This window comes from Myripristis murdjan, chromosome 23 (assembly GCF_902150065.1).
Source record: "Myripristis murdjan chromosome 23, fMyrMur1.1, whole genome shotgun sequence".
Lineage (NCBI taxonomy): Eukaryota > Metazoa > Chordata > Actinopteri > Holocentriformes > Holocentridae > Myripristis > Myripristis murdjan.
This window is the reverse complement of record NC_044002.1, coordinates 22,340,964-22,368,652: the sequence shown is the minus strand read 5'-3', so window position 1 is coordinate 22,368,652 and position 27,689 is coordinate 22,340,964. Positions and strand designations below refer to the sequence as shown.

At 43.6% G+C, this 27,689-nt stretch overlaps 1 protein-coding gene across 4 annotated transcripts in view; it reads right to left on the bottom strand.

Moving 5' to 3' along the window:
* The window catches only part of nav3 (neuron navigator 3), a 490,514-nt gene that overhangs the window by 208,134 nt on the left and 254,691 nt on the right, over positions 1–27,689 (bottom strand). For all 4 annotated transcript variants that reach the window (XM_030045462.1, XM_030045459.1, XM_030045460.1 and 1 more), the window contains exons 2-3: positions 13,886–14,003; positions 9,161–9,213 (exon numbers count right to left, since the gene is read on the bottom strand). In XM_030045462.1, the coding sequence (XP_029901322.1) occupies positions 9,161–9,213; positions 13,886–14,003 (171 nt within the window). The remainder of the gene's footprint in view (positions 1–9,160; positions 9,214–13,885; positions 14,004–27,689) is intronic.

Below are 27,689 nucleotides of genomic sequence, written 5' to 3'. Positions count from 1 at the left end.
GCAGATGTTTATATCATGGAAGGTTTGCTGCAAATGCAATTCCCTGCTCCTCAAATCGTCCATTTCCATGCATGCACCTCTGGGATAAGCCCACCTTAACCACAGTCGTGTATCAGTGGCCACCGAGCGGCTCCACTGCGGCCGGCGGAGGCTCGCTGTCTTTCTTAACAGAGGTTGTTGAGCCAGATAAGAGCAGTTCTTAATCCCTTACCCCATGTGAGCTCTTCCAGCCAGTCGCAGTTTTGATCAGGTGTAGTCCCAGTTCCCTTTAATCTCCACCCTGTCTGAGAGCGGCGTCTGCAGATACACTGTGACACCGTCGCACTCCTTTGTGACTTTTTCTTCTCTTGCATGGAAAAAAAATGTAATTTTTTTCTTTTTCACCATGGCCCAAAGCCTTCCTTGGGGGAAGCGTTCTTTTGCCAAATTTTCCCTGCCCATCCGAGGGATTCAACCGAGCAACCCTCCAGTCACGAGCCCGCTTCTCTCCGGTCGGGGCATCCATCGCCCCCTGATAGTTTGGACAAGATGAGAGAATGAGCTTGGCTGTCCCAGCTCCCTACAGTTATGTTTCTGCACTCCAAACTGGGCCATCTGCCACTTGCCCTTTTCAGATGAGTGACTGCCAATCTCTGGGCATGCAAACTGACATCAGGGACCTTTTAGGAGCCCTGAGTACCTGTCAAACGTTTGTCAGTATATTTCCAGGCGAACTGATCCCCATTTTCAGGTGAGAACAAATGGTGTACTCATATCAAAAAGCTGAGGAATAACGTCACCGGTTGTTTTAGCCATAAAGGAAGCGGGGCCAGAGGCTGGAAACTAGGATCACGATCAATCAGAAGCTGAGATTAACGCTGAGCCGAGTTGGTGATGAAGCGCCGGGCCAGCGGAGATGATACGAGTGTGCGGCTCGTGCTGCTGCCTGACTGGCCTGCAGGCCGCCAACACATGGGCCCCAGATGAGCCTGGAGGGCTTCTGCAGCTTCTGACAAACACTACAGACTCAATTACAGCAGCACTCGGCTGCAGCTTACTCAGACCAAACCTTAGTGATGCCAAAACACCGTGAAGTCATGTTTTCCTGGTGATGCTGATGTTATTTCCACATAAGATCAGGAGTAACACGCACTGCCACATTCACTTCCATGAACTTCCAGTATAGATTTCAAGAGTGAATTTTCTCAATGTCCTCTAGACAACTGTGCCATGATATGGCATTACTTGTATTTCTCCCATCCAATAACCATCACAAAATATTTAGTATCTATTATTAACTATTAACTATTAATATTTGATATTTATTCATTTTCTTAATGCTGCACAGACTTGTTTATCTCAAATTGACAATTTGACTTTTAATTGCGCTGTTTCTTTTAAAATTGTTTTTGAATCGTGACACAGTATCTCGTTCTTATGTACCTGCATAAAAATGACAATAAAGTGAATCTGAATCTGAATCTGAAAATCTTGATAATAATCTCACAAATAATCTCGCAAACTTCGCATGTTAGGTTATGTTTTTCAGCGTTTCAGTCATAAGACCACCAACCTTCATCATCTCTAGGAGGTTTCATGACTTAAACATCAAGTCAAGTAAAAAAAAAAAAAAAAAAAAAAAAACCTCACAAAGCATGTAAAAGCAACAAAGACAGAGGTAAAAGCATGGAATACAGAAGTTCAGATAACACTTTACAAAAAGAGTACAACAATTAACGTTAGTTAATGCCGTAATGGTTAATTCACTGTTAGTTAATGATTATTATGGCATTTACTAAAGTTAATAATATCTACAATAACCCTTAAATAACATAAATTAATACCTTAGCATGAACAGCATTAGTACATGATTCTTAGACACATTAGTTAACGGTTAGTTAACTGTTACTTCATGTTTATTACCTGTTACTTAATGTTTATTACAGCATTAACTAACGTTAATTGTTGTACTCTTATTGTAAAGTGTTACCCTTAAGTTCATATAAATAAATTCAACTGAAAACATGCTGTACATAAGTTAAAAGCAATTAAAAGCAGTGTGATAAAAACAAAAGATGGTTGTGTGGATGAGCCAGTATTACTCTTCTCCTATTAGAGTTAAGCTGAGGGTATGAAAGATTGTTTGTATCTGTTGGCTTTGTCTGGAGGGCGTCTGAAGTATGAAACACTTCTGCAGAGTGGCTGTGATGTTGATGCAGACCTTGACCAAGTTTGTAAATGCACTTTCTGTTTTAGACTGAGAAGCATACCGACACAGAAAAGGAAAACTTAAAACTGATAAAAGTTAAAGCACAAAGTTGAACGCCGAGGTGAAGCTGCATGTGCTTGACGCTGATATCGTTTAAACTCTTAAAATTTTAAAAGCGTTCAAAGTTCACCGCAACGTCGCCTCCCTTTGATGTCTTTCGCAAGACGCTGCCATCGCAAATTATTCACGAGGCTGCGATGTTGAACTAAAGCGATTCATCTCGAGGGACGCTTTACCTCCCAGCAGGGGGGTTAGTGCACCTCAAAACCTCAAAACAACATTCAGCTACTATCTATTGTGTCCGTACGTTAGTGTCCTCTATGAATCAGAAACATGGAAACTCAATACTGCAAATGAAAAGCAAGAAAAAGGGAGGTTTATTTTAATGTGTAAAGATGCTGCATGTCAGATCTGGTGCTTTCAAAGGCGACCTGTAAAGTCTGTCTCCAGTCGCTGCCGCATTTCCGTCTTCACATGAGACTTTGACAAGTGTTTGTTTATCCTGACATCCTCTGCTGAGGTTGCTGGAAACTAAACACACACACGGAGACAGACGCACGCGCGCGCTGCGAAAACAGCAAAGTCATCTGTATTCCCGCGAAGCGCTCTGTGGTTTGCTAATGATGTCTGTCTATAATGAGGCGGATTAGTGTTGCGAGGCCTTCCTATTTTCTGCTGAATGGGCCTCTTCTGCCATCCCCCGCCTGCCGCTCTCGTGTTGGAGCGCGATTCTTCTGAGGAATGAGCTCCAAAGGAAAAAAAAAAGAGAAAAAAAAAAAGAAAAAATCAAATCTTCTCTGCCGTTCAGAAAGCAGGGCGCATATCTAATTCCTCTGGATGTCCGCACAATTATGAGAAACTGCACTGTCAGAGGGCGTTAGGTTTAACACGGGAGACGGATTGCCGAACGCGCCCGCGAGGTGAGTGAGATGTATTCGGGGAGAAGCCGCGAGCAAAAAAAAAAAAAAAAAAAAAAAAAAAAAGCCCAGAGCCACAAAGTGAAGTCTTCGCAAACACCGTGTGAGTCTCTCAACCCGCACAGGGCTCATTTACATTCTTACATCACATGCGTTTAGCTGACAGTCCAATCCGGAGCGACTTATGATGAGTGTGCAGCTGTAAAGCGAGCTGAAATCCCTCCATCGCCCAAAAAATGATAAACAACCCGGGGAAGAGTTCGAGGTCGGGACCACAGCGCTCTGACAATATTTGCAGTTTCCAAGGAGGATCATGTAAAGGAGAAGTGCTGGGAGAGATAAAAAAAAATAATAATAAAAAAATAAATAACAAGGATTGAAGCAGAAGGGGGGGGGAATGGTTTTCGGGGGAGGTAAGTGAAAGCAGAGTCACTCCTCATCTCGAGTCGACTGCTCAAAAACTACCTCACGTCTCCGTGTCCCCGATGAATCACATCCCCCCCCCGTCCCGCGTTGTCCTCCTCGCTCACTCCGGTCTTATCACAAAGCTGAAAAACAGCGGAAAGTGGGAAGAGACATATCCAGACTCAAATCCCCGCTGAGTCGAACATCCCTTTGCACCGCACTCCTGTCGCTCCTCGTTCGCGTCACCGTCGCGGGGGCGGCTCAGCGGTTCGCCGACGATTCCCCGACGTGCGGTCAAGGACGTTCCAGGAACAAAATTCCCAGCAATCATTAGATCCTGCACCAATAAATCCGACCGAAAAGCCTTTCCCCGAGCTCGCCCGCCGCAGGCTCTGGTGGGAAAACGGGCACGTTCACAATTCAATTCCAGCGAGCCTGACCACGAGGACTGGCAGGGCCTCTCGCATGTGTGGAATCCCATTTGCATTTACAATTCGAGCTCACAGGGAACGCAACAGTCAAATAAGTCTCAACTCCACAACAGCCACACGACAAGCTGCGGAGGTCAGCTCTTACCAGAGGCCTCGCTGCACTTTTCGCTGCAGAAACTGTTTACAAATGTGAAATTCAAGAAACAACCAAAGGTGTTTTGTGTGACGACATATAATGAACGATTTCCGCCGTGCAATCTTCTCCTCTGCAGCAGCGGAGCCGGATCCGCGCAGGACAAAGACATGAGGCGAGGCTTTCAACAACGGCCACAAAGCGATGAATTCAACACCTTAAAGGCCTCGCGGGCGGCACATTTAGGCCATTTCGGGAATATTTAGGTCACACTGTAACGCTTTAACAGAGCCCCGAAGGAAACAGGTAGCAACAACCAACCTGCAGATGAGCCTGGCTGTGCGACCATGAACAGGAACGGTGGCTGACGCAGAGATATATTGAAAATCCATACATGCAAACCAGGGGCGGATCTAGACAAATATTCATGGGGTGGCAAGAGGGTGGCATGGAGACTTTAAGGGGTGGCAGAAATATATATGCTGATTTAATACCAAACGATCACATATATCAGTATTTGCTTGGAAAACCCCCAAATGAGGATATTTTAACTCAAAAACATTCTATTATTGTGGTACATGAGTAAAGCATTGAAAAGAAAACCAAAAGGTGGCATTAGAAATATTTATTTATTTATTTATTTATTTATCAAGCCCTTAAATAGTGGGAGTGTCATCTTTTGCTGCATTTACTTGCACTCGGACATTTGAGTCTTGTAACAGCGAGTTTCCGAACAGCCACAATTAAAAAATAGATAAATAAATTGTCTGAAATTGGGGTGGCAACTAGGGTGGCAAGGCATTTTTCTAGGGTGGCAGCTGCCAACCCCTGCCACCCCCTAGAACCGCCTATGCTGCAAACGTGATAAATTCTCTAAATAAGTGCGTGTACAAACAGATGACTCGGGAAACTCGGCTTCGGAAAACCGAACAACGCTGGATGGTGCGGAAAAACACTGAGATCTGTCCCATTTCCATAAAAGTCTAAAATTCACAGCAGTTGAACAAAAATAACGCGAGTGGCAGAAAGCGGCATCAACTGTATAAATATAGTTTCCGATGAGAGGAAATTAGAGCAATTAGAGGAGAAAGATGTAGGAAACGGGATGACTAATTCATGATTCCAGTGTGTTGTTTTTTTTTCTTTCTTTTCTCCACGCTATCCCTCTCAGCACTCCGGGGCGGGCAGAGGTGAGGCTCGGTGTCTTGCGCTTACGGAAAACGAGGGCTTTGGGGTTAATTAAAGCCAGCCTGCACCTGTTGGATGGCTGGTTCAATTCAAACAAACATTCAAAGCAGTTCTCCCATCAATGAGAGAGAGAGAGAAAGAGAAAGAGAGAGAGAGAGAGAGAGAGAGAGAGGAGGAGCGCTGAAGTGAGTTCATAGTAAATAAATCCACAGTGCAGTGACAGTGGCGGTCACCGAGCACACACAGTCTATTATGTACAGTGTGCCGAGTGTGTTTTGGTGATTTCTGCTCCTGCGCCTCCAGCAGCTGCTGACTTGGCTCTGGTCCACGCACCGGGACCAGCAGCCGACCAGTCGAGGGGGAAGCGGATTAGCGGCCGAAGGGATGCAGCTCAAATCCAACAGGAAAAAAAAACAATCTCTGCAGAGGAGGGAGACGTGGCTGCAAAGCAATCTCCTCCTCCATCAGAATCTCCGTCTTAACAAGTCATTTAGTCAAGTTAAGGTCTCGTTTTCTTCTAGTGGGATGAGATGCCGCCACCTGTTTCCAGAAGTTTCTTGAATCAAGCGTCGCTTTCTCGCTCCTCGTGGGCTAAAGCAGATCCGCCTTGATTCAAAATCCTCAAACAAGTGAAACCGCATTGGAAAAAAAAAGACACGTTTTTGCACTTGTTTGAAGATTTTAACACTGAACATGACATCTAATGACCTTTAACTTTTAATACCTGAAGAGTTCATTTGGAAAAGCAGACACCGTATCTCCATTTGGATTCGTTTCCAGGTCCCGGGCGTCGGGTGTCGGGTTCTGCCACTTGGTTCTTGGTTCTCGTGGTTTCATGCTAACTCTCCTTATCTATACAATCATGTATATACTTCAATTCCATCTGTATATTTCATTTCATATTCATTACCATCTGTATATTTCACATCTCATATTTCTTTTTCTTAGGTTAGCCCTTATTGTATATTTTTAGTTTTTAGTCTTTATAGTCTTTATTGTAAATATTTAGCCTTCATTCTATTTTATTTAACTTTATTATATGTTTCTACTGTTGCTGCTGGAACACCAGAATTTCCCTGGTTGGGATCAATAAAGTATATCTATCTATCTATCTATCTAATACCAATTTAAAAAAAAAAAAAATCACTGGTATGCTAATCTAATGCATTGGCAACATGGCCTTTGCAATGATATTTGAACTTGGGTTCACAAAGTATCTTATGTGAAGCATTACAATTAATAGTCAGTTCTTTTATTCCCCTTAGAAAAGGCATTTATCTGCTTTTTGCAAGTAAACTCTGCACTTATTTTACAGCGCTGCTCTTAGTGGGATGTCTTCGAGCAAGGCCTTAAATCCCTCGCAGCTAACTGGGCAGCAGCAGTTCACGCTGATACACAACTTACTGTACAGAAAACACATTTACAGAATCACCACACCTAGTGAGGTCATGACAATATCATTTGACAAATTCAGAGCCAAGAGAAAGTTTCCCTCACTGTTTCCTTCACTATAAATTTACGAGCGAAATGACTTTTTCAAGAGGGGACGCACGGTAAATCACACATTATTGTATTTCCAAATCCAAGAATAAACAAATCTATGGCTCAAAAAACTCTAAATATAATGAAGCGCCAGTTGATCTTTGATAGATCAATATTTTAGGCCAGGGTGTGTTTAAGTCATGATTGAGCGCAGGGTGCAGTCAACATTGCAGTGCTGTGTGTGTGTGTGTGTGTGTGTGTGTGTGTGTGTGTGTGTGTGTGTGTGTGTGTGCGCGTGCAGTGGCAGCTCCTGTCCTTCATACGTTGATTTTGCAGAATCACACAAATCTTAATTTCTCTCTTGAGGCTGAAAAACACAGCAAAGAAAACACAAGACTTCTACAAGAGCTGCATGTGTGTGTGTGTGTGTGTGTGTGTGTGTGTGGCATGTCAGATGTTTCCTCCCCTTTGCACTAAGGCCCATAAGTGACCGTGCTTCCTCAAAGTCGAGTTTCCCAAGCTGGCAGGACTCGCTGTGGTCTGAGCAGGTGGCGGATCAATGGGCTTTGTAAGTGACTGAGACAAAGAGCGAACTGCACACACACACACACACACACACACACACGTAGCTGGCCTGGGCCGCCACATGCTTGCGGTGCTGTAATAGCTCGCCCTTAGTGACCAGCGTGTCAGTCTGAATCTGACTCAGCTGCTTCTGACCACAACCAGAATCACAATCACTTCAAAATAAAACGTCGAGGAATCTAACGTGTTGGAATTGGCTCTGATGTATCGATCGCTCACACTGACAGCGACATAAATACACATCAGGGACATTTCACTCCATCCCGGTTGGCTCATGTTTTTTTTTTTTTTTTTTTTTTTCTCCCTAAAGGGGTGAACAGAGGTCTGGTTTCCACTTCCAGCTGGACTCACCGTGGAGAAAAACAGCTGAAAACCACCGTCTAATGCACGGAGTGTGTGAAACAAGTTGTAAAATACAATCTGCCGCATTCCAGCGAACGGAGCCGCGTGTAAAATTCCCCCGATGTGCCCCTGTTGACGTTCGTGGCTTTGAACACCCCTGAGAAAACTCTGATTTTAAGCTGAAAATATCACGAAGACACAGATCTGGCCAGCCAAACACGCACACACACACACACACACACCAAGTCGGGACAAAACACACACTTCCCGCCGAAGCCGCTCGACAGCTCAACAGCTTTAGTCACTTTTAATGGCAGGAGGGGGAGATGCCAAGGCGGCCCGGCGCTGCGTAAACACTTAGTCAACTCCAGTTAAAGTGAGGCGCAATTATCTCGCAGTGACGACAATCAGCGGTTATGCAGGCCGTCGTCTCGTTAACAGGGGAGAGCGACCCTGCCAGAGCCGCTCGGGAGCCACACAGCGAGCGCCGCTCTTCTTCTGAATAATAAACATGTAAAGAAAGTCAGCGGTGATTTAAGAAAAGGCTTCGGGGTCTAAAATGAACCCTCGCCAAGCGCCACATGTAGGTAAATCTGGCGACACGTGCTGCGTTATGCACAAAAAAACAAACTTTACTCGCATTTGGTCCTTTGCGAGGGTTAATTTAACCCTTTGGTTGCTAGGTTTGAATGCAGCTGTGAAAAACACTTTGCTTTGAATTGTTGCCCCCGCTGGCCACCGTACACCGACCACACACGGCTCAAATGCAAGCAAATCAAAGTTGTTTGTTAACGTTGTTTGCATGTGGCGACACAGAGCTAAAAAAAAAAAAAAAAAGATGAATGTGATGCCAAAAAATATATATAAACATAAATAAATTTGTGAATAAGGCTCAAAATAACGTCTTTAATGAGAGAAAAGTTCCACAGGTTGTATTCACAAAACTAGACCAGACGTATTTCTATGAAAACTTCACCGTTCTTATTTTGTCGGGTAAAAAAAAAAAAACATATTCCTGTCAGGTTCTATATTTTTGACCACCCGCTGGCAGGTGATGGTCACGGAGCTGAGGTTCATCCCGGCTGTCAGTCACTTTGGACGACAGCATCAACTAAAGCCTTAAAAAAAAAAAAAAGTCCCGTAAGTGCATCACACTCTCTACCAGCTGCTTTTAAAAATCATTAAATCTAAGAGGTGCATCTTATTCTGTTCATTGTCAGTTGCATCTAAATGCTAAAAAAAAAAAAAAAAAATGTGGGAAAGCACACAGAAAGAATCAACATGTGGTGCTTTAATGCAGCAGAGCAGTGACAAAAAAAAAAAAAAAATCAAGTCTATCTACCTATATTGTCCACATGTGTTTTTTCCTATGTTAAAAAAAAAGCAGAAGTCATAAATTGTCCAAGAAGCAGAGCAGAAGTGGACTCACCATCTGCGATTGGCTCCTGGGGCTGCCGTTGATGTCCTCCACCTTTTCATTTGCTGCGGGAAAAAAAGAAAAGCGAGAAACGGGTTTTTACAAATCTCCCATAACATCCCGGCTTCCTCCGACTCCTGACTTCAGGTGGTCAAATCCTGCAGGAAACCACGGCTGAGGTTAGCGTAGGGGAGTGTGTGTGAGTGTGTGTGTGTGTGTGTGTGTGTGAGTGTGTGTGTGTGTGTGGTGTGTGTGTGTGTTGAGGTGCAGAGCGACGGAGGAGAGGTCTGGGAAGCGAGCTGCCTAATTCGTCAGCTGCCGCCAGAGAATTACTGACAGGCCAGCTTGGCCTCATTGTCTGTTCGGGCGAGCAGGGAGGGTAAAGTTTCAATCCAACACACACACACACACACACACACATTCAAATATGCAGAATGAGCAAGAGAGTGAGTGAGAGAGAGAGAGAGAGAGAGCGGGAGGAAGTGAGACAGAGGCAGAAAAAGCGAGAGGGAAAGAGAGACAGAGGGGAAGAGAGATTAAGGATGACAGACAGAATATAAGGAGGTAAAGTGTGTGAGTGAGAAAAAGAGAGAGTGTGTGAGAGGAGAGAGAGAGAGAGAGGGAGAGAGTGATAAAGAGAAGGAGAGAGAAATAACGACAAGAGCAGTGACAGACACAAAAAGGAGAGGAAGAATGTATGTGAGGGGGAAGTGTGTGTGTATGTGTGTGTGTGTGTGTGTGTGTGTGTGTGTGTGATAGTCCCAGAGAGAAAGACAAAAGTGCAAAAGAGAGAGGAGGAAAAAGAGAGAGAGAGAGAGAGAGAAAAAAAAGAAGAGAGGACTGAAAGGTGAGGGAGAGAAAGAGAATAAATGAGAAGAAAAGCTGTATGTGTGTTTGAGAGAGCGAGGCAGAGTGAGAGAGGCAGAGTGAGAGAACGAGGCAGAGTGAGAGAGTGAGGCAGAGTCAGAGAGTGAGGCAGAGTCAGAGAGGCAGAGTGAGAAAGGCAGAGTGAGAGAGCGAGGCAGAGTGAGAGAGGCAGAGTGAGAGAGTGAGGCAGAGTCAGAGAGTGAGGCAGAGTGAGAGAGGCAGAGTGAGAGAGGCAGAGTCAGAGAGTGAGGCAGAGTGAGAGAGGCAGAATGAGAGAGTGAGGCAGAGTGAGAGAGGCAGAGTGAGAGAGTGAGACAGTGAGAGAGCGAGGAAGAGTGAGAGAGCGAGGTAGAGGCAGAGTGAGAGAGTGAGAGAGCGAGGCAGAGTGAGAGAGCAAAGCAGAGTGAGAGAGTGAGGTAGAGGCAGAGTGAGAGAGCGAGGCAGAGTGAGAGAGTGAGGAAGAGGCAGAGTGAGAGAGTGAGTGAGAGTGAGAGAGCAAGGTAGAGTGAGAGAGTGAGAGTGAGAGAGCGAGGTAGAGGCAGAGTGAGAGAGCGAGGTAGAGGCAGAGTGAGAGTGAGAGAGTGAGGTAGAGTGAGAGAGCGAGGCAGAGTGAGAGAGCGAGGTAGAGGCAGAGTGAGAGTGAGAGAGTGAGGTAGAGTGAGAGAGCGAGGCAGAGTGAGAGAGTGAGGTAGAGGCAGAGAGCGAGGCAGAGTGAGAGAGTGAGGTAGAGGCAGAGTGAGAGTGAGAGAGCGAGGCAGAGTGAGAGAGTGAGGTAGAGGCAGAGTGAGAGTGAGAGAGCGAGGCAGAGTGAGAGAGTGAGAGTGAGAGAGCGAGGTAGAGGCAGAGTGAGAGAGCGAGGTAGAGGCACAGTGAGAGTGAGAGAGCAAGGCAGAGTGAGAGAGTGAGGTAGAGGCAGAGTGACAGAGCGAGGCAGAGTGAAAGAGTGAGGTAGAGGCAGAGTGAGAGTGAGAGAGCGAGGCAGAGGCAGAATGAGAGTGAGAGAGCAAGGCAGAGTGAGAGAGTGAGGTAGAGGCAGAGTGAGAGAGCGAGGTACAGTGAGAGTGAGGCAGAGTGAGAGAGCGAGGCAGAGTGAGAGAGCGAGGCAGAGTGAGAGAGCGAGGCAGAGTGAGGCAGAGTGAGATTGAGAGAGCGAGGTAGAGGCAGAGTGAGAGAGTGAGAGAGCGAGGTAGAGGCAGAGTGAGAGTGAGAGAGCAAGGCAGAGTGAGAGAGTGAGGTAGAGGCAGAGTGACAGAGCGAGGTAGAGTGAGAGAGTGAGGTAGAGGCAGAGTGAGAGTGAGAGAGCGAGGCAGTGTGAGAGAGCGAGGTACAGTGAGAGTGAGGCAGAGTGAGAGAGCGAGGCAGAGTGAGAGAGCGAGGCAGAGGCAGAGTGAGAGAGCGAGGCAGAGGCAGAGTGAGAGAGCGAGGCAGAGTGAGAGAGCGAGGCAGAGGCAGAGAGAGAGAGCGAGGTCGAGCGAGGTAGACTCTCTGTGGCCCTGATGCCTTAACGGGGCAGAAACAGTTTCCAGCGGCTGCCCCTCGGGGTGCAGAGCCGTAGATTTCACCCAAAAAAAGAGGCAGAGCTTCTGTGTTTTGGCCCAAACACCAGCTTCCCTCCGACTCACCCACAGCAACTACAAAACAGCAGCGTGTGTGTGTGAGCGTGTGAGCGTGTGTGTGTGTGAGTGTGTGGTCGGCTCGTCTGCCAGAGAAAATGAATTACACAGATAGAGAGTGGGATTTATTCATCTGTGCCTCATTAATGCGGCTCACCTGCTCATGCTGATAGGAAAACCGGAATTAATGCGCCGGATCTGGATTCGCAAGATCTGTTTCTTTTACTAGCCGCCTTAAAGGCACAGTTAGAAGGATTTTATTGAAAAAAATAAACATTATATCGCCTAAGACAAAAAATAATCCCTGTCAGTCATCGCTGATGAGCCACCAGCAGTGTGTGTTGGTGTGTGTGTTGGTGTGTGTGTGTGTGTCTGCACAGACCCTGCCCTCTGCCTGGAGTTTCTTGTTTTGAGTTTTCCACTTCAAAATCATAGAAAACATACTTTTGAAGAAATAAGTGACGACCACATTAACTGATAAATAAGCTGCATCTTTTTTCATGTTGTAATTAAAGAACAGAAACCTGAGGAAGCTCTTATTTGCTTTTAGAACTCATTTCTTTTTCACTTTTGCCGGTGCTGTCATTATGCTGGATGTTTGTATTCCATACCAATGAAGCCTATTTTTTTATTTATTTATTTATTTTCAAAGTTTAATTTACTTCTTCAGAGAGACACTGGGAAAGCAGTGTGTGCATCAGAAGCAGGATTTAACTCGGGCTACCTCCGACTGTGACGGGAACAGAAACCGAGACAAAGAGCGTGTCGCAGAGAAAGAGACAGGTGTGACAAAATTAATGAGAGAGCGTCAACGGCGGAAAGACAAAACGAAGAGACGCAGCGAGAGAGGCAGACGTAGAAACTAATCAGCAAACAGTTGCATGTACTACAATATAATGCAATCTAATATCATCCACACCAATCTAATATAAGCGAATCTGGTAATCTAATCCAAACAGTCTAATCTAATCTAATCTAAACTATTCCAATCTAGTACAATGATATAATACAATATAATATAATGTAACCTAACTCAAACCTAAAGCTAATCTAACCCAAAACAATATAACTCATTCTAATCTAATCTAACCCACACCAATCTAATCTAATCTAATCTAATCTAATCTAATCTAATCTAATCTAACCCACACCAATCTAATGCAATCTAATCTAACCCACACCAATCTAATCTAATCTAATCTAACCCACACCAATTTAATCTAATCTAATCTAATCTACTCTAATCTAATCCACACCAGTCTAATCTAATCTAATCTAATATAACCCAGGCCAATCTAATCTAACCCACACCAATCTAATCTAACCCACACCAATCTAATCTAATCTAATCTAATCTAATCTAATATAACCCACACCAATCTAATCTAATCTAACCCATACCAATCTAATCTAACCCACACCAATCTAATCTAATCTTACCCAGACCAATCTAATCTAACCCAGACCAATCTGATCTAAATTAATCTAACCCACACCAATCTAATGCAATCTAATCTAACCCACACCAATCTAATCTAATCTAATCTAATCTAACCCACACCAATTTAATTTAATCTAATCTAATCTAATCTACTCTAATCTAATCCACACCAGTCTAATCTAATCTAATCTAATCTAATCTAATATAACCCAGACCAATCTAATCTAACCCACACCAATCTAATCTAATCTAATCTAATATAACCCAGACCAATCTAATCTAACCCACACCAATCTAATCTAACCCACACCAATCTAATCTAATCTAACCCAGACCAATCTAATCTAACCCACACCAATCTAATCTAATCTAACCCAGACCAATCTAATCTAACCCAGACCAATCTAATCTAAATTAATCTAACCCACACCAATTTAATCTAATCTAATCTAACCTAACCTAACCTCGACCATGACGGAACAGTAATCTAATGTAATCTAATGTAATCTAATCTAAACCCAGACCAATCTAATCTAATCCACACCATTCTAATCTAATCTAATCTAATCTAACCCACACCAATTGAATCTAATCTAATCTAACCTAACCTAACCTCGACCGTGACGGGAACAGAAACCGAGACAAAGAGCGTGTCGCAGAGAAAGAGACAGGTGTGACAAAATTAATGAGAGAGCGTCAACGGCAGAAAGACAAAACGAAGAGACGCAGCGAGAGAGGCAGACGTAGAAACTAATCAGCAAACAGTTGCATGTGCGTGTGTGTGTGTGTGTGTGTGTGTGTGTGTCGGCAGCCCACCTATGATCTGGATGATCTGGGCCAGCAGGACTCCATCGGTGACGTCCTGGCTCAGGTCCTTGATGAGCCGCGGACAGCCCGACTTGGCCAGGTAGTGATTCGCCCAGTCGGTGTAAATCTGCAAGAAACACAACAAACACTCTGTCATCCCCTGTGCCTGTGTGTGTCTGTGTCAGTGCAGTGTGTGTGTGTGTGTGTGTGCATGGGCTGAGAGCAGAGTGTGTGGGAGCTTGGCCCGCTGGTCAACCTTACAGTTAAGCGATGAGCAAAGACGTAGAAAAACCATCCACATGTCGCCATTATATCACCGCTATATCCTGTTAGCCCAGCCTGCACTAACACTCTGTAAGGGACGATTAAAAATATCATTATCGAATTTTTATACTTTAGTGAGTGGCTTTTATTTACACACAGAAGTAAAGATGGTGCTGGGGTTATGAAAGACTTTTCTCAAAGTTTGGTTTAAAAAAAAAGCACATTTTAAAATAAATCGTAGGCTACCACTACCACTCACAAAATCACTTATTTGTGCATGCACACAGTGAAGCAAATGAGCAAATGTCTGAAAGTGGGAACAGTATGAAAAGTATTAAAATATGCTTTTTATAAGAGAAAAAGAGCATGCACTATGTTCAGTTTTAGTATTTCAATGGTAAAAAATTGTTAGTATTTTTTATTTTTTATGAGATGGCCCATAGTTTTGTAAGTAATATCTAAATAAATATCGTTAACTCTATTGGTGATGTGGCCATCGTTACTTTTGGAAAAACGAACTTGTGTTTCTTTAAATTTTGCGTTCGCCAGGTACTCTTTAAGATTATTTAACGATTACTTCAGCCAAAGCCGTTTTGATTTGGTCAGTGATTTTAAACGAAGGGGCTGCAGTTCACTTTTTGCATGAGGCACCAAAGCAAACAGTATTCACTAAAATTCACTAATAACACATGAATAATAATATTGAATCATTTCTCATCAGTTACTGGTTGAGCAGAGCACTGTGCCGGCCGGCCGGGTCAAAAATGAACGCATTCCTTTGTTAACGATAAAACGATTACAGAAAAACAAGGAGATACAGCCAAATGTGCTAAAACAAACAAAAAAAAGACAGGAGAAGGAGAGAGAGAGAGAAGGAGGAAGGGATTTGAGAAGTTAAGAAAGAGAGAAAATAACATATTGCACGCTGTGACTAACGCAGAGAGAGGAGAAGCCGAGCTCTTGGCTTGGCCTCTGAGGTATGACTCAAGTTTGTTTTAGCGCCACTGTCATCGCTGTCTGTCCCGGCAACACGCCGCTCCGCCGCTCGTCTGCGCTCGGAGCGCTAAGTGGTAAACGGCCTGTCGAGGAGCGCCGTCCAAACACTCGTCTTCCCCGACTCAAACACAAATATTTCACCCGGGCGAGCGCTAGGGGAGAACTGTTGAGCGCTGTTTATGAACGCTCTTCTCTGCGGGGTGGGAAATGGTTCCCGGCAAAGCATTCTGAGGCCGAATGGACGTTCTGCGTTGAAACGCTCTGCAAACACGAGGCCTGAGACTCCAGACGACACCTGCTTCATTTCGTCAAATCGGGACAAAAGCATCTTTCTCGCATGAGTTGAAAACAGCCCCACAGATTTTTCTGGTCCGTGGTATCGCATTGTGAAATTTTTGCATGCACGTTGCAATTCATCAGATCCCGTGCAGCCTAACCAAAGCTTATTTACAGAAGAGTGCTTTTGAAAACATTTTGCATTTTGCATAAACGACAACACAAATGCTATTCAGAAACAATACAATTGTTCATACTTCTGTTTAAATTGTTCATATTTCTATTTTTTTTATATTCCTTGTTTATAGTGTTTATAGTGTTTATATTGCTTACTGCTATTTATCATCTGTGTATACTGTATATTTCTTCTAAATTTGCACATTGACCTACATCTATGCACATCTATGCACATTTTATACACCTATGCACACGGCTTTTTGCACACTGTTGTACCTAGATCTCTAGTGTGCTGCACTTTTTTATTTATTTAATCTGTAATCTGTGGATACTGCTGAAAAACTGCGAATTTCCTTCGGGATGAATAAAGTATCTATCTATCTATCTATCTATCTATCTATCTACAACAGACTGCAGCTTGTGTGTGTGCGCAAGGGTTCGACCGACAAGCGAATTCGACGCGTGACTTGAAAAAATACACTCCCGCAAACCAGAAAAGCACTAAATCAGAGTGTTTCAACCACATCAACCGGGGTCTAGTCCAATAATCAATCCAATAAGACAACATCATCGATAATTTGATTTATTCTCCCACAGGTGGCAGCTGAGCTTCTCACAACGGAAAAGGAGCTCGCTGCTTAATCTCCCGCATTGTCACCTAAACCTCTTAACAGCCGCTTTGTCTTTCATCGCAGCCCGTAATCCCACCGATAGGCAGCGCTTTGTGTGTGTGTGTGTGTGTGTGTGTGTGTGCCGAGCGGGAGACGGATCCCGACAGCTGCTGCGGTTTCAGCGGACGAGAGGGACGAGATTCACATTTGTCTCCCAACTGTTCACGGGCCTCAGGAACGCTCCGGCGGCACCGGGGGCGACTTAGGTTTTCAAAATGGTCCTAATTGTTTCCAATCGCGCGGCGACGCGAGGCGGAGGAGTGAGGCGGAGGAGTGAGGCGGCGTGTCGAGCCACCTTGACACGTCTGCTCCAATTTGGGATCATCAAACGAGGAGCCAGAGTCGTGAGTGATGACTTCTCGGCGGCAGGATGTTTCCAAAACGGAGGCACGGTGTTGGGTTGTATAATTAGAGGTTGTGGAGAGGCAAGGTGACCTGAGATCGTCTTTTAACCCGCCGGTGTGTGGCACGAAAACGCCTTGCTGAAGTGTGTGTGTGTGTGTGTGTGTGTGTGTGTGTGTGTGTGTGTGTGTTTATGTGCGCAGGCCTTTATCTATTATTTACACACGGTTCTCCTTTGATGTGGCCCGTTTTATTATCTCCTGCTGCAAGAGCCCACAGTCCCCGCGGGCATCGTTAAAGTTTCATCTAATCTAATCTGGTCTAATCCGGTGTAATCTCATCTGTTCAGATCCAATCCGGCACAGTCTCATCTCATCTAATCTAATTTAATCTAGACAAGTCTAATCTAATCATCCAAGCCTATCTAATCTAATGCAGTAATCAAATCTAATATGAATTAATCTGATGTAATACAATGATGTAATGTAATCTAACCCAATAATCTAATCTAATCGAATCATCCAAATCTATTTCATCTAATGTAGTAATCACATCTAATATGAATCAAACTGACGTAATACAATGATGTAATGTAATCTAACCCAAAATAATCTAATCTAATCTAATCTAACCATCCAAATCTATTTCATCTAATATAATACAACAATGTAATGTAATCTAACCCAAACCAATCTAATCTAATCTCTAATCTAACCCAAAACAATCTAACCCCATCTAATGCAAATAAATCTAATCTACTACAATATAATGCAATCTAATATCATCCACACAAATCTAATATAAGCGAATCCGGTAATGTAATCCAAACAGTCTAATCTAATCTAATCTAATCTAATCTAATCTAATCTAATCCAATCTAGTACAATGATATAATGCAATATAATATAATGTAACCTAACTCAAACCTAAGGCTAATCTAACCCAAAACAATCCAACCCAGTCTAATCTAATCTAATCTAATCTAATCTAATCTAATCTAATCCAAACCAATCCAATCTAATCTGATCTAATCTAATCTAATCTAATCTAACCCAGACCAATCTAATCTAATCTAATCTAATCCAAACCAATCCAATCTAATCTGATCTGATCTAATCTAACCCAGACCAATCTAATCTAATCTAATCTAATCTAATTTAATCTAATCCAGACCAATCCAATCTAATCTAATCTAACCCAGACCAAACCAATCTAACCCACCCCAATCTAATCTAATCTAACCCAGACCAATCTAATCTAACCCACACCAATCTAATCTAAACTAATCTAATCTAATCTAACCCAGACCAATCCAATCTAACCCACACCAATCGAATCTAATCTAACCTAACCTAACCTAACCTAACCTAATCGAATCTAATCGAATCTACTCTAATCTAACCCAGACCAATCTAATATAATCTAATCCTAATCCAGACCAATCTAATCTAATCTAATCTAATCTCGGACTGTGCTGAGGCGTGTGCAGAGCCAGTACGGTGTGTTGTTTTTCGTTCTGTCTGCTCTGAGATTTTCAGCTCTCAGTCTGGCTGTCAGACTCTCAGCCGTGGTTTCAGTTTTCTGTCTCGTCTGACTACACAGCAGACGCCACCTGAAAAGGTACAGCGTGAACCAGAAAGGAGCTCCAGCTCCTGCCACGGCGCCGACGGTGTGCTTGATACAAATTTCCACAGACAGCCGTGGTGGAGGCTCTTTCTTCCCGCAAGTCTTCAATTGAGATTCTGGGACCCAAAAAATAAATAACTAAATAAATAAATAAAATCCCATATAAAGATGTTGGCTGCCGCACCGCCGCCTGAGTCTTGTCATGTTATCCCTGGATTAACTTTTTTTTTTTTTTTTTTTGAAGCAAGACAGGCTGTGTGAGTGAGTGCAAGGACTTCCAGCGGCAAAAACCCCCTCAGAAATGTTGGGGCTTCATCCGCTGGGAGGGTTTCTCCACAACTGGAGAGGTACCGTGACTTTGTGCATGTCGAAAAGTACAAAGATAGGAATTAAGATTACAAAAAAACGTCAAAAATTAAAGTGCTAATCCATGTACTGTAGTACTGCAGTGTATGTTTGGCCTGTTTATGACAATTTGCCACTTTATAAATCATGCAGTGATGCTAAGGATTTCACAATATATATATATATATATATATATATATATATATATATAAAAACCCTTCAAGTTTTAAATATGTTCTGCTCCTGCGGTGAACAAAGTCATCACCATTCATAAACCACACAGCTCATGATTGGCTGCGTACAGCGAACGTTTCCCCGGGGACTATTTTCCCTGGCGGAGGAGGAGTGAGCATATCACTCCGCCCCAATTTCAAGTCATCAAATGCCAAAGGTGCTGCTGCTTTTAGGGAAACTGATGTGGAGGACTTTATTCTGGTGATGAAATACTGGTGTGGGGAAATTTTGAAGTCTCTGAAAGTTTATTTTCATATCAGAGTGGAATGAATGGAAACCAAAGCAAGGAAAGTCCTGAAATACCACCTCTTGCTTTGAGAAAAGATGAGCAGAAATGTGAAGTAAATACATTCCTTTTGTAGATATTACTGTAAACATGCAGAAACTCCGGCACGGTCTTTTAAAAATTGAAAAATATAGTGTGCAGCATGCCTGAAAGAACAACAGGTTGCCTGCTGAAGCTTCTGCTACGGCAGACCTTTTCCAAGAAACGCCCTCATAAAATAAAACCTTTCTCATAATGATATAATCCTTTTCCCAGCTCCCTCGCCTCACACACCGCTCCCACTTTTTTTTTTTTTTTTTTTTTTTTGACTTGGGAGCGAGACGTTTGCTGCTTCAAAGCCGCCGCCCCTCAGAAGTTTGTATCTGTTGTGGTTTCCTCCAACGACTTTCTCCATGATGAGAGGTCGTAAAACGCAAACCCAGAAGAACCGAAATCCGTCATCGCACACACACGGAGAGGGAGGCGCACAAACACAACGTGTGCGCTGAGACTCGTACAGTATGCACGCGCACACACACACACAAATGCACACACACAGATGCCAAACAAAGCAATTTGCAAACAAACACAAACACGTGCACGCACTCGCGCACGCAACACAAAAACCACATCCCATCAGGGGGCAAGTAAACAAATACGAGCGTAGGAAGACAGAGAGAAAGTGTGTGTGTGTGTGTGAGAGAGATTAAGTGTGTGTGTGTGTGCGTGTTTGCTGTGCCTTCAATCACACCAGGCTGCAGGAAATTTTTAAGTCCACTGAGGTTTGGAGACAAGCAGCTGGATGACAAAGCCGAGTTTATCACATGGCGGCTAATTGCTAAGACAGATACTGGCTCTGCAGTGCTGCTGAGGTTAGCCTGATTTCCCTTAAATTTCCCCTTAAGTCGCTTTGAAGTTAAAAAATGCTAATTTTTCCCCATATTCTAGGACAGTGTCACGTACGTACTGTGTGTCTGCTGGGCTGCAGCACTGCACTGAAGAGACATCCCATTTATACCGAGCAAATTATTAGGCCGAGACGCCGCTGTTTAAACCAAACAGAAAACACCTACATGTGCTGTGCATCATCTCACACACATTTCACACACATTTGGAAACCTCGGGATCTCCACTGGGATTTCAAACAAAGTTCTGCAGGTTTGAGCAGCGTGCGTTTGAAACGAAAAACTCGGAGGAGGAGGAGGAGCAAGAGGATGAAGGGCGCGGATCCCTACATTTCTGCAGCAGACCTTCCCTCCCTCTCTATCTTTCCTCGTTTGCCTAAAAAGGGAGCAGGGACAGAGAATTAAGTCTGCTGCAGAGAAAGAGAGAGAGAGAGAGAGAGAGGGAGAGAGTCAAGGCTGGCCTCTCCTGCCAACACTGTTTCTGGGAAAACAAGGGGGCCTTTCAATCACTTCCTTGACACTCGCCGAGGGGGGAGGCGGGTGGGAGGAAGGCGTGTGTCTCATTAAACACGGGACGGGGAGAAGTCCAGATACCTCGCGGAGGGCGGGATGCCTCGTGGACAAATTCAATTAAGCTCGCTGCGATTCACGGGCGCGAGCGTCTCCGAGCGGGGGGACAGCCAGCTGCCGTCGCATCTGCCGGCTCCGGGCGGGAAACTTTCCAGTAAACACAGGTTTTCGGGGGCCGGGAGGTCAAACAACTATTTGTGCTGGGTTTGTTTCTGAAGTGGGTTTGAGCGCCGGACGGGTGGCGTTCACGGTGCATCGGGACATTTCAGCATCACACGCACTGCAAAAACTCAAAATCTTACCAAGATTATTTGTCTTATTTCAAGTCAAAAATGTCTTATTACTGGTCAAAATATCTCATTACACTTAAAATAAGACATGATCACCTCAGAAGTAACTTGTTTTTAGACAATTGTCTCTTGAAACAAGTGAAAATTTGCTTGAAAAAAGTGAAAATTTGCTTGTTTCATTGGCAAAATTTGTTTCTTGTTTCTAGCTAATTTTCACTTATTTCAAGTGAATTTTCACTTTTTCCACTGGCAAATTTTGCCAATGAAACAAGCAAATTTTCACCTGAAACAAGTGAAAATTGTCTAAAAACAATTTACTTCTGAGGTGATCATGTCTTATTTTAAGTGTAATGAGATATTTTGACTAGAAATAAGACATTTTTGACTTGAAATAAGACAAATACTCTTGGTAAGATTTTGCGTTTTTGCAGTGCGGGCTGAAAAGTCACGAGAAACCGCGCCGAATTCTCCACATCCAGCCTCATCTTCAGCGCTAAAATCTCGTTTTTTCTTCAAACAAAGTGAAAAATCTGCCAGAAGGATGACGAAATCCCACACTAATCAACTTGTTAACTGAATTTTCTTGAATCAAGGGTCATTTTCTTGATCGTAGCAAGCTGATCGGCCTCATTCTGCCTCGTTTCAACACAGTTCCCTGGGGAAAAAAATCCTGAAACAAGTGAAATTTATATTGCCGTCTTATGTGGTAGGCGCTCCCTGCTGAAAAACACCAATCATTATGAGCATTAACAATGTGACTGAGGCCTGCCTGGGCTCAAATAATCTCAGGCTTTTGTAACACTAATGACAAACCAATCACACGGCACTCTGGCAGCGATTTGTGAATGACGATGACGACGATGTGTGTGTGTGAGCGGCGGTCTGACTCGTCCGAGGGCTCGGGCGGAGCGAGCCGCAGCGAAAGTGATTGCGAAGCAGTCTCGACATACAATCTGATAATTCCACGTAGGGAACAAGGAAGGGCGTCCTGTCAAGGTTAAGCAGGCTCTTTATCTTTTTTTTTTTTTTTCTTTTCTTTTTTTTTTTTTTTACTCAAAGATTTGTTGGAGTGCTTAAAGAGAAAGTGCTGACATGGCAGATTCAGAGTGAAACTTACAAACAGCACGGTGCAGGTACACAAACACTACAGGAAAAAAAAAAAAAAAAAACTACTTAGCATATCGGTTTGTTTATTTGACTGTAAACTAGACAGGCTGCCTGTGTGTGTGTGTGTGAGTGTGTGTGTGTATACTGCACAATATGCAAATGTGTATAAGCATGCATATGTGTGTTTGCTTGGATTCATGCATGCATATGATAGCACGTGTGTGTGTGTGTGTGTATGGGCAAGTGATTCTATGTGTGCATGTATATGCGTGTCTGAGTGCATGCATATGTGTGTGTGTGTGTGTGTGTGTGTGCATACAGAAGGCCAGGTCAATTAAAATCAAATGTGAAATGAAAAATGATGCTATGCTATTACATAATCCTATTTATATTTGTTTTATCTCAAAATCCCATCACTTCTCATGTCTATAGGCCTGTCTATATTCCATAACACCTGCTACTTCACAGGCTTTAGGTCAAAATTTCGTCTTTCTCCCACGACGCCACGCGGTGTCTTTGCAGCAGCTGAAGCGGCAGCACTTTTGGATTCTGATCTTCTCTTAAATTTCCTCTTAAGCGGCTTCAAAGACACATCACAGAGCATCATATGCACCATTTGACACTCTGCCTCGCCGTAGTTCATAATTTGAGATATCTGGAAACTTTGGGACATCAGCTGGAATTTAAAATAAAGTTCTGTGGGTCTGAACAAAGCTGGGTTGCGCAGCATGCATTTGATAGGACGAGCCGAGAAACCAGAGTGTGTGAAAGCTTATCGCTATTGAGGTTCGCTCGATTTTGAGCCGTCCCTCCTTGCGTCACGTCCCACCCCGGCCTCCCGTACTGACAAAAAATCTGTCGAATCATGGAAGCAGGAGCCCGTCAAAGAAACACATTCCCTCTCCTGGACATCCTGCCGGCTCAGCTGATGAGGACAGAAAAGGAGAAATACGGCGATGATGACCCTGCTGTCCAACCCGGGACCTTTGTCACACTTCGCCCCCCCTCGCTGCTCCGTCTCGTCTCACTCTGACCTGTCAAAGCAGAGACACTGCGAAGAAATAATCTCAAAAAAAAGCCTCCCTCCTGTGTGTGTGTGTGTGTGTGTGTGTGTGTGTGTGAACGCCGACTCTGTGCTCCGCTCTCTTCACGCCTCAGAGTTCAGTCTGTCAGGCGTCTCGCTCTCGTTTCCGTCTCTCTCTCTCTCTCTCTCGTTAGTCTCTGAATCACAATCGCTCCACGACTCCGCCGACACTGCCTCCGGCTGCAGACGGAACCTCAGCAACAACGCCACCTTCGCTGGCATCACAGACACAACACACACACACACACACACACACACATGCATGCATGCAGAATGAGACATGCACACACACACACATGCACACACACATACATGCATGCACATACCCAGCAGCCCGCAAACGCCCCAGATGCTGATACACAAGCACAAACACACAGACTGAATCTCAGCCTTTCTCCTCAACATCGATCAGCACAACTCCAGTCTCTCCAGTTGCCTCACAACCTGCAAGTCTCTCTCTCTCTCTCTCTCTCTCTCTCTCTCTCTCCCCCTCTCTCTGGGTGTCTCTCTACCTGTTCTGCAGGTCTCTTCCCCCACAAGTGCCGAGGCTCCGCGATGCCCAGCTCTCACCCCGGCGGAGTGAGATTGCCTCGCAGAGCGGCAGATAAACTGCCTTCAACAGTCTGACCACAATGCAGTGACTACAGCTACGCAGGTATTATTGGCTGAGGCTGCAGTTACAGTGTTCAGCCTCCGGAGGGAGTCAGATAAAAGAGAGAGAGAGGGAGGGAGAGAGAGAGAGAGAGAGAGATGAGATCCTGAAGCGAGAGGAGACGAGGCACCTGGCAGAGTGAAGGCTGTTCCTGTAGCATCAGCCTGAATGGATTGAGGATGAAATAAGCGGAGAGAGAGAGAGAGAGAGAGAGAGAGAGAGAGAGAAGGGTAGGACGGGAAAAAAGTTGGAATTGAAGCCTTGACTCCTGCTGTGTTAGTTATACATTACCACTGCTGGGGGAAAAAAAAGTGCTCAAATCCTTTACTTAAGTCAAAATAGCAAGGCTTTAATGGAAAACGGCTCCGGTGGAAAGTTAAAGTCCCGCATTCAAACTGTCGCTTAAGTAAAAGTTTGGAAGTATGAGCGTTTTGAAAAGTGAAAGAATGGCTCCTCTTCAATTATTCAGTGCATTAACCTGTAATGAATATTTCAATGTCGCCGCTCTAACTGCTCCACATCCTGTTGGCTGGTTCACACGTGGGATGTTTTGCATGGGAAAACGTCTTTGGCACAGCAAATCCATCCATCAGATGAATGTGGAGCGGTAAAAAAAAAAAAAAAAAAAAAAAAGGACAAGATTTGCCTGTGAAATGCGGAGCTGGAACCGGAGAACGTTTCTGGAAATAGTGGCATTACACTGCAAAAACGCAAAATCTTACCAAGATTATTTGTCTTATTTCAAGTCAAAATATCTCCTTACACTTAAAATAAGACATGATCACCTCAGAAGTAAATTGTTTTTTGACAATTTTCACTTGTTTCAAGCAAATTTCCACTTGAAACAAGTGGAAATTGTCTAAAAACAAGTTACTTCTGAGGTGATCATGTCTTATTTTAAGTGTAATGAGATATTTTGACTAGAAATAAGACATTTTTGGCTTGAAATAAGACAAATAATCTTGGTAAGATTTTGAGTTTTTGCAGTGTACCTCAAATCTGGACTTGAGGAAATGCACTTAGTTACTTTCCACCTCCGTCCAGGGTCGCTCTGTTTATTTATATGCATTTATTGACTGAAAGTGAATGTATAGGCTTTCCAATTAGGGCTTCAGTCCAACGCAGCGTCATAAATAAAGAGCTTAACCGCATCCAAGGAGGGCGAGTGTGCTGCATATATAGAAGCTGGGACTTTCACTTGGAGGATGCTTAGCTGTGTAATGCCGTTTGTAGCGGGCGTGTGTGTGCATATGTGTGTGTGTGTGTGTGTGTGGCTCGTGTGTGTGGAGACGTCTCCTCTGCGGCTTCACCCACTCCCATTAAAAGCTTAACTTGGCACCAGGGCCGCTCCCGCTCCAGTCCCTAAATGTAATTAAACACAACATAAAACCGCATTAACGAAACGAGCGATGAGTCAATCAAATCGATAGCGCCGCGACGGAGCCTCCTCCGCAAGAACGTCATGTGTCAAACCAAAAAAAAAAAAACATCACTAGTCAAACAACAAAAACCGGAGGAGTTTGGAACGTCGATCAGATGCAGCGTCGCCGTCGAGACGTGAGGGGGGGGGACTCCTGGAAACTGAGCGGAGGCTGTTAGGGTGAAAAAAAAAAGTTTTGTCTGCTGATATGAAAACAACACAATCCTCCTACAAAGATCATCTCTGCCATCTGTGATCTGTGTCTCTGTCCAATCAGATTGTGAAGCAAAAGGATCGTCTGAAAGTGATTTACAGGAAAACAGAGGAGACGCACTGCAAAAACTCAAAATATTTGTTAATATTTGTCTTATTTCTAGTCAAAATATCTCATTAAACTTAAAATAAGACATGATCACCTAAGAAATAACTTGTTTTTTGACAAATTTCACTTGTTTCAAGCTAATTTTCACTTGTTTCAAGAGAATTTTCACTTGAACCAAGTGGAAACTGTCTAAAAACAAGTTACTTCTGAGCTGATCATGTCTTATTTTAAGTATAATGAGATATTTTGACTAGAAATAAGACATTTTGACTTGGAATAAGACAAATAATCTTGGTAAGATTTTGAGTTTTTGCAGTGTAGACGAAGCTCTGCGGACTGAAGCTCCCTGAAATGCGATTTATTCAGACATCCGGCGTTTCGAGCTGCAGCCTCTTCATCAGACTTACACTCTGAATCACTCTGACTCAGAGTTCATGTGACGCGAGCGCCTTCGACATTTTATGTTACAGAAAACAAAGGACACCAAAACACGTGCACACTGCAAAAACTCAAAATCTTACTAAGGTTATTTGTCTTATTTCAAGTCAAAAATGTCTTATTACTAGTCAAAATATCTCATTACACTTAAAATAAGACATGATCACCTCAGAAATAACTTGTTTTTAGACAATTGTTTCTTGTTTCAAGTGAAAATTTGCTTGTTTCATTGGCAAAATTTGCCAGTGGAAAAAGTGAAAATTCATTTGAAATAAGTGAAAATGAGCTAGAAACAAGAAACAAATTTTGCCAATGAAACAAGCAAATTTTCACTTGTTTCAAGCAAATTTTCACTTGAAACAAGAGACAATTGTCTAAAAACAAGTTACTTCTGAGGTGATCATGTCTTATTTTAAGTGTAATGAGATATTTTGACTAGGAATAAGACATTTTGACTAGAAATAAGACAAATATTCTTGGTCAGATTTTGAGTTTTTGCAGTGCAGTAGAAACTGGAAACACATCACAAACTCCAACTTGTGAGACTTTGTCAACAGCACAAAGTCCACGTCAGATGTAATTATTAAAGTTATCATTATTATCTTGCATTTGAAGATCTTTCCCGCTGCACAGGAAGTGATGCACTTTATGTTTCTGGGTTTGTTTGGAAGAAACTGAAGACAAAGAACGGAGAAAATCGGAGTCCTGCCCACACTGTGTGTTTGATCTCTCGACAGTGAACTGCAAAAAAAAAAAAAAAAAAAAAAAAACACCCCACGGCAGCAAATACGCCAGCAAAATAAAACAGGGAGAGTTTCTGCAGATAAGTAGTTTAAATATTGAAGGTCACAGCAATGCACAGTCTTGTCATTTAGAAAGAGGAGCACAGAGGCTGGCAGAGGATTAACATGTTCCTCTCTGCGTCACACAGGTTGATATTTTGAAGAATTGGAGGATAATAGAAAATATATTTAACATATTTAATTCTGAAGGACACAAAAGGGTTTTTCTAGGTTGGTCATCAATAACTCACTGGCTAATCCTGGAGATACCTCGAAGATGAGCATCTGCCGTTTTGAATATTGCCTCCAGGAGGTCTGAATTAAAAATAACCCTAAGATTTTTTTTTTTTTTTTTTTTTTTTTCCTTTTGGGGGAGCAGTATCGCCCAGAGTGTGTTCTCTAAGCACCTGGAAGCCATTTCCACGAGGCGATGTAAACCTGTTTGCTGTTTTCTGGGACGTGTCTGCCGCATCTCCACCCCCCCACCCCCCCCCCTTCCAAAACTATCATTATCTTGTCCCGGGACAGGAAGAGAGAGAGAGAGAGGCCTCCTTCAAAGCCACCTAATCCAGAGGTAATAGCGGCAGGCAGCTTTCCAGCACCGCTTCAGTCCAATCTTAGAAACACCCAAGTGGAGAGTTTACGCCGGCGAGTACACACACACACACACACACACACACACACACACAAAAACCTGAGTTTGCGTGCGGGCTGGTGCTGGTGAAAACCCCTCGAAAATAACTTTATTTACGTGAGAGTGCTTTCCTATACAATTTAGAGAGGACTGAAATCTGGAGGATGTGGACGGGACGAGCGGAGAGACACAACAGTGTGTGTGTGTGTGTGTGTGTGTGTGTGTGTGTGTGTGTGTGTGTTCGGTGAGAGGATTTGGGGTTTGAGAGTGGCTTTGTCCAGTTGTACCGACAGGAAGGCGGTTCAAGGCATCTGATGCACCTCGCTTGGCGATTATAGGGCAAGTAGTTGTTGTTTTTTTTTGTTTTGTTTTGTTTTCAACAGCAAAGGGAGAATCGAGGAAGACGATCCCCT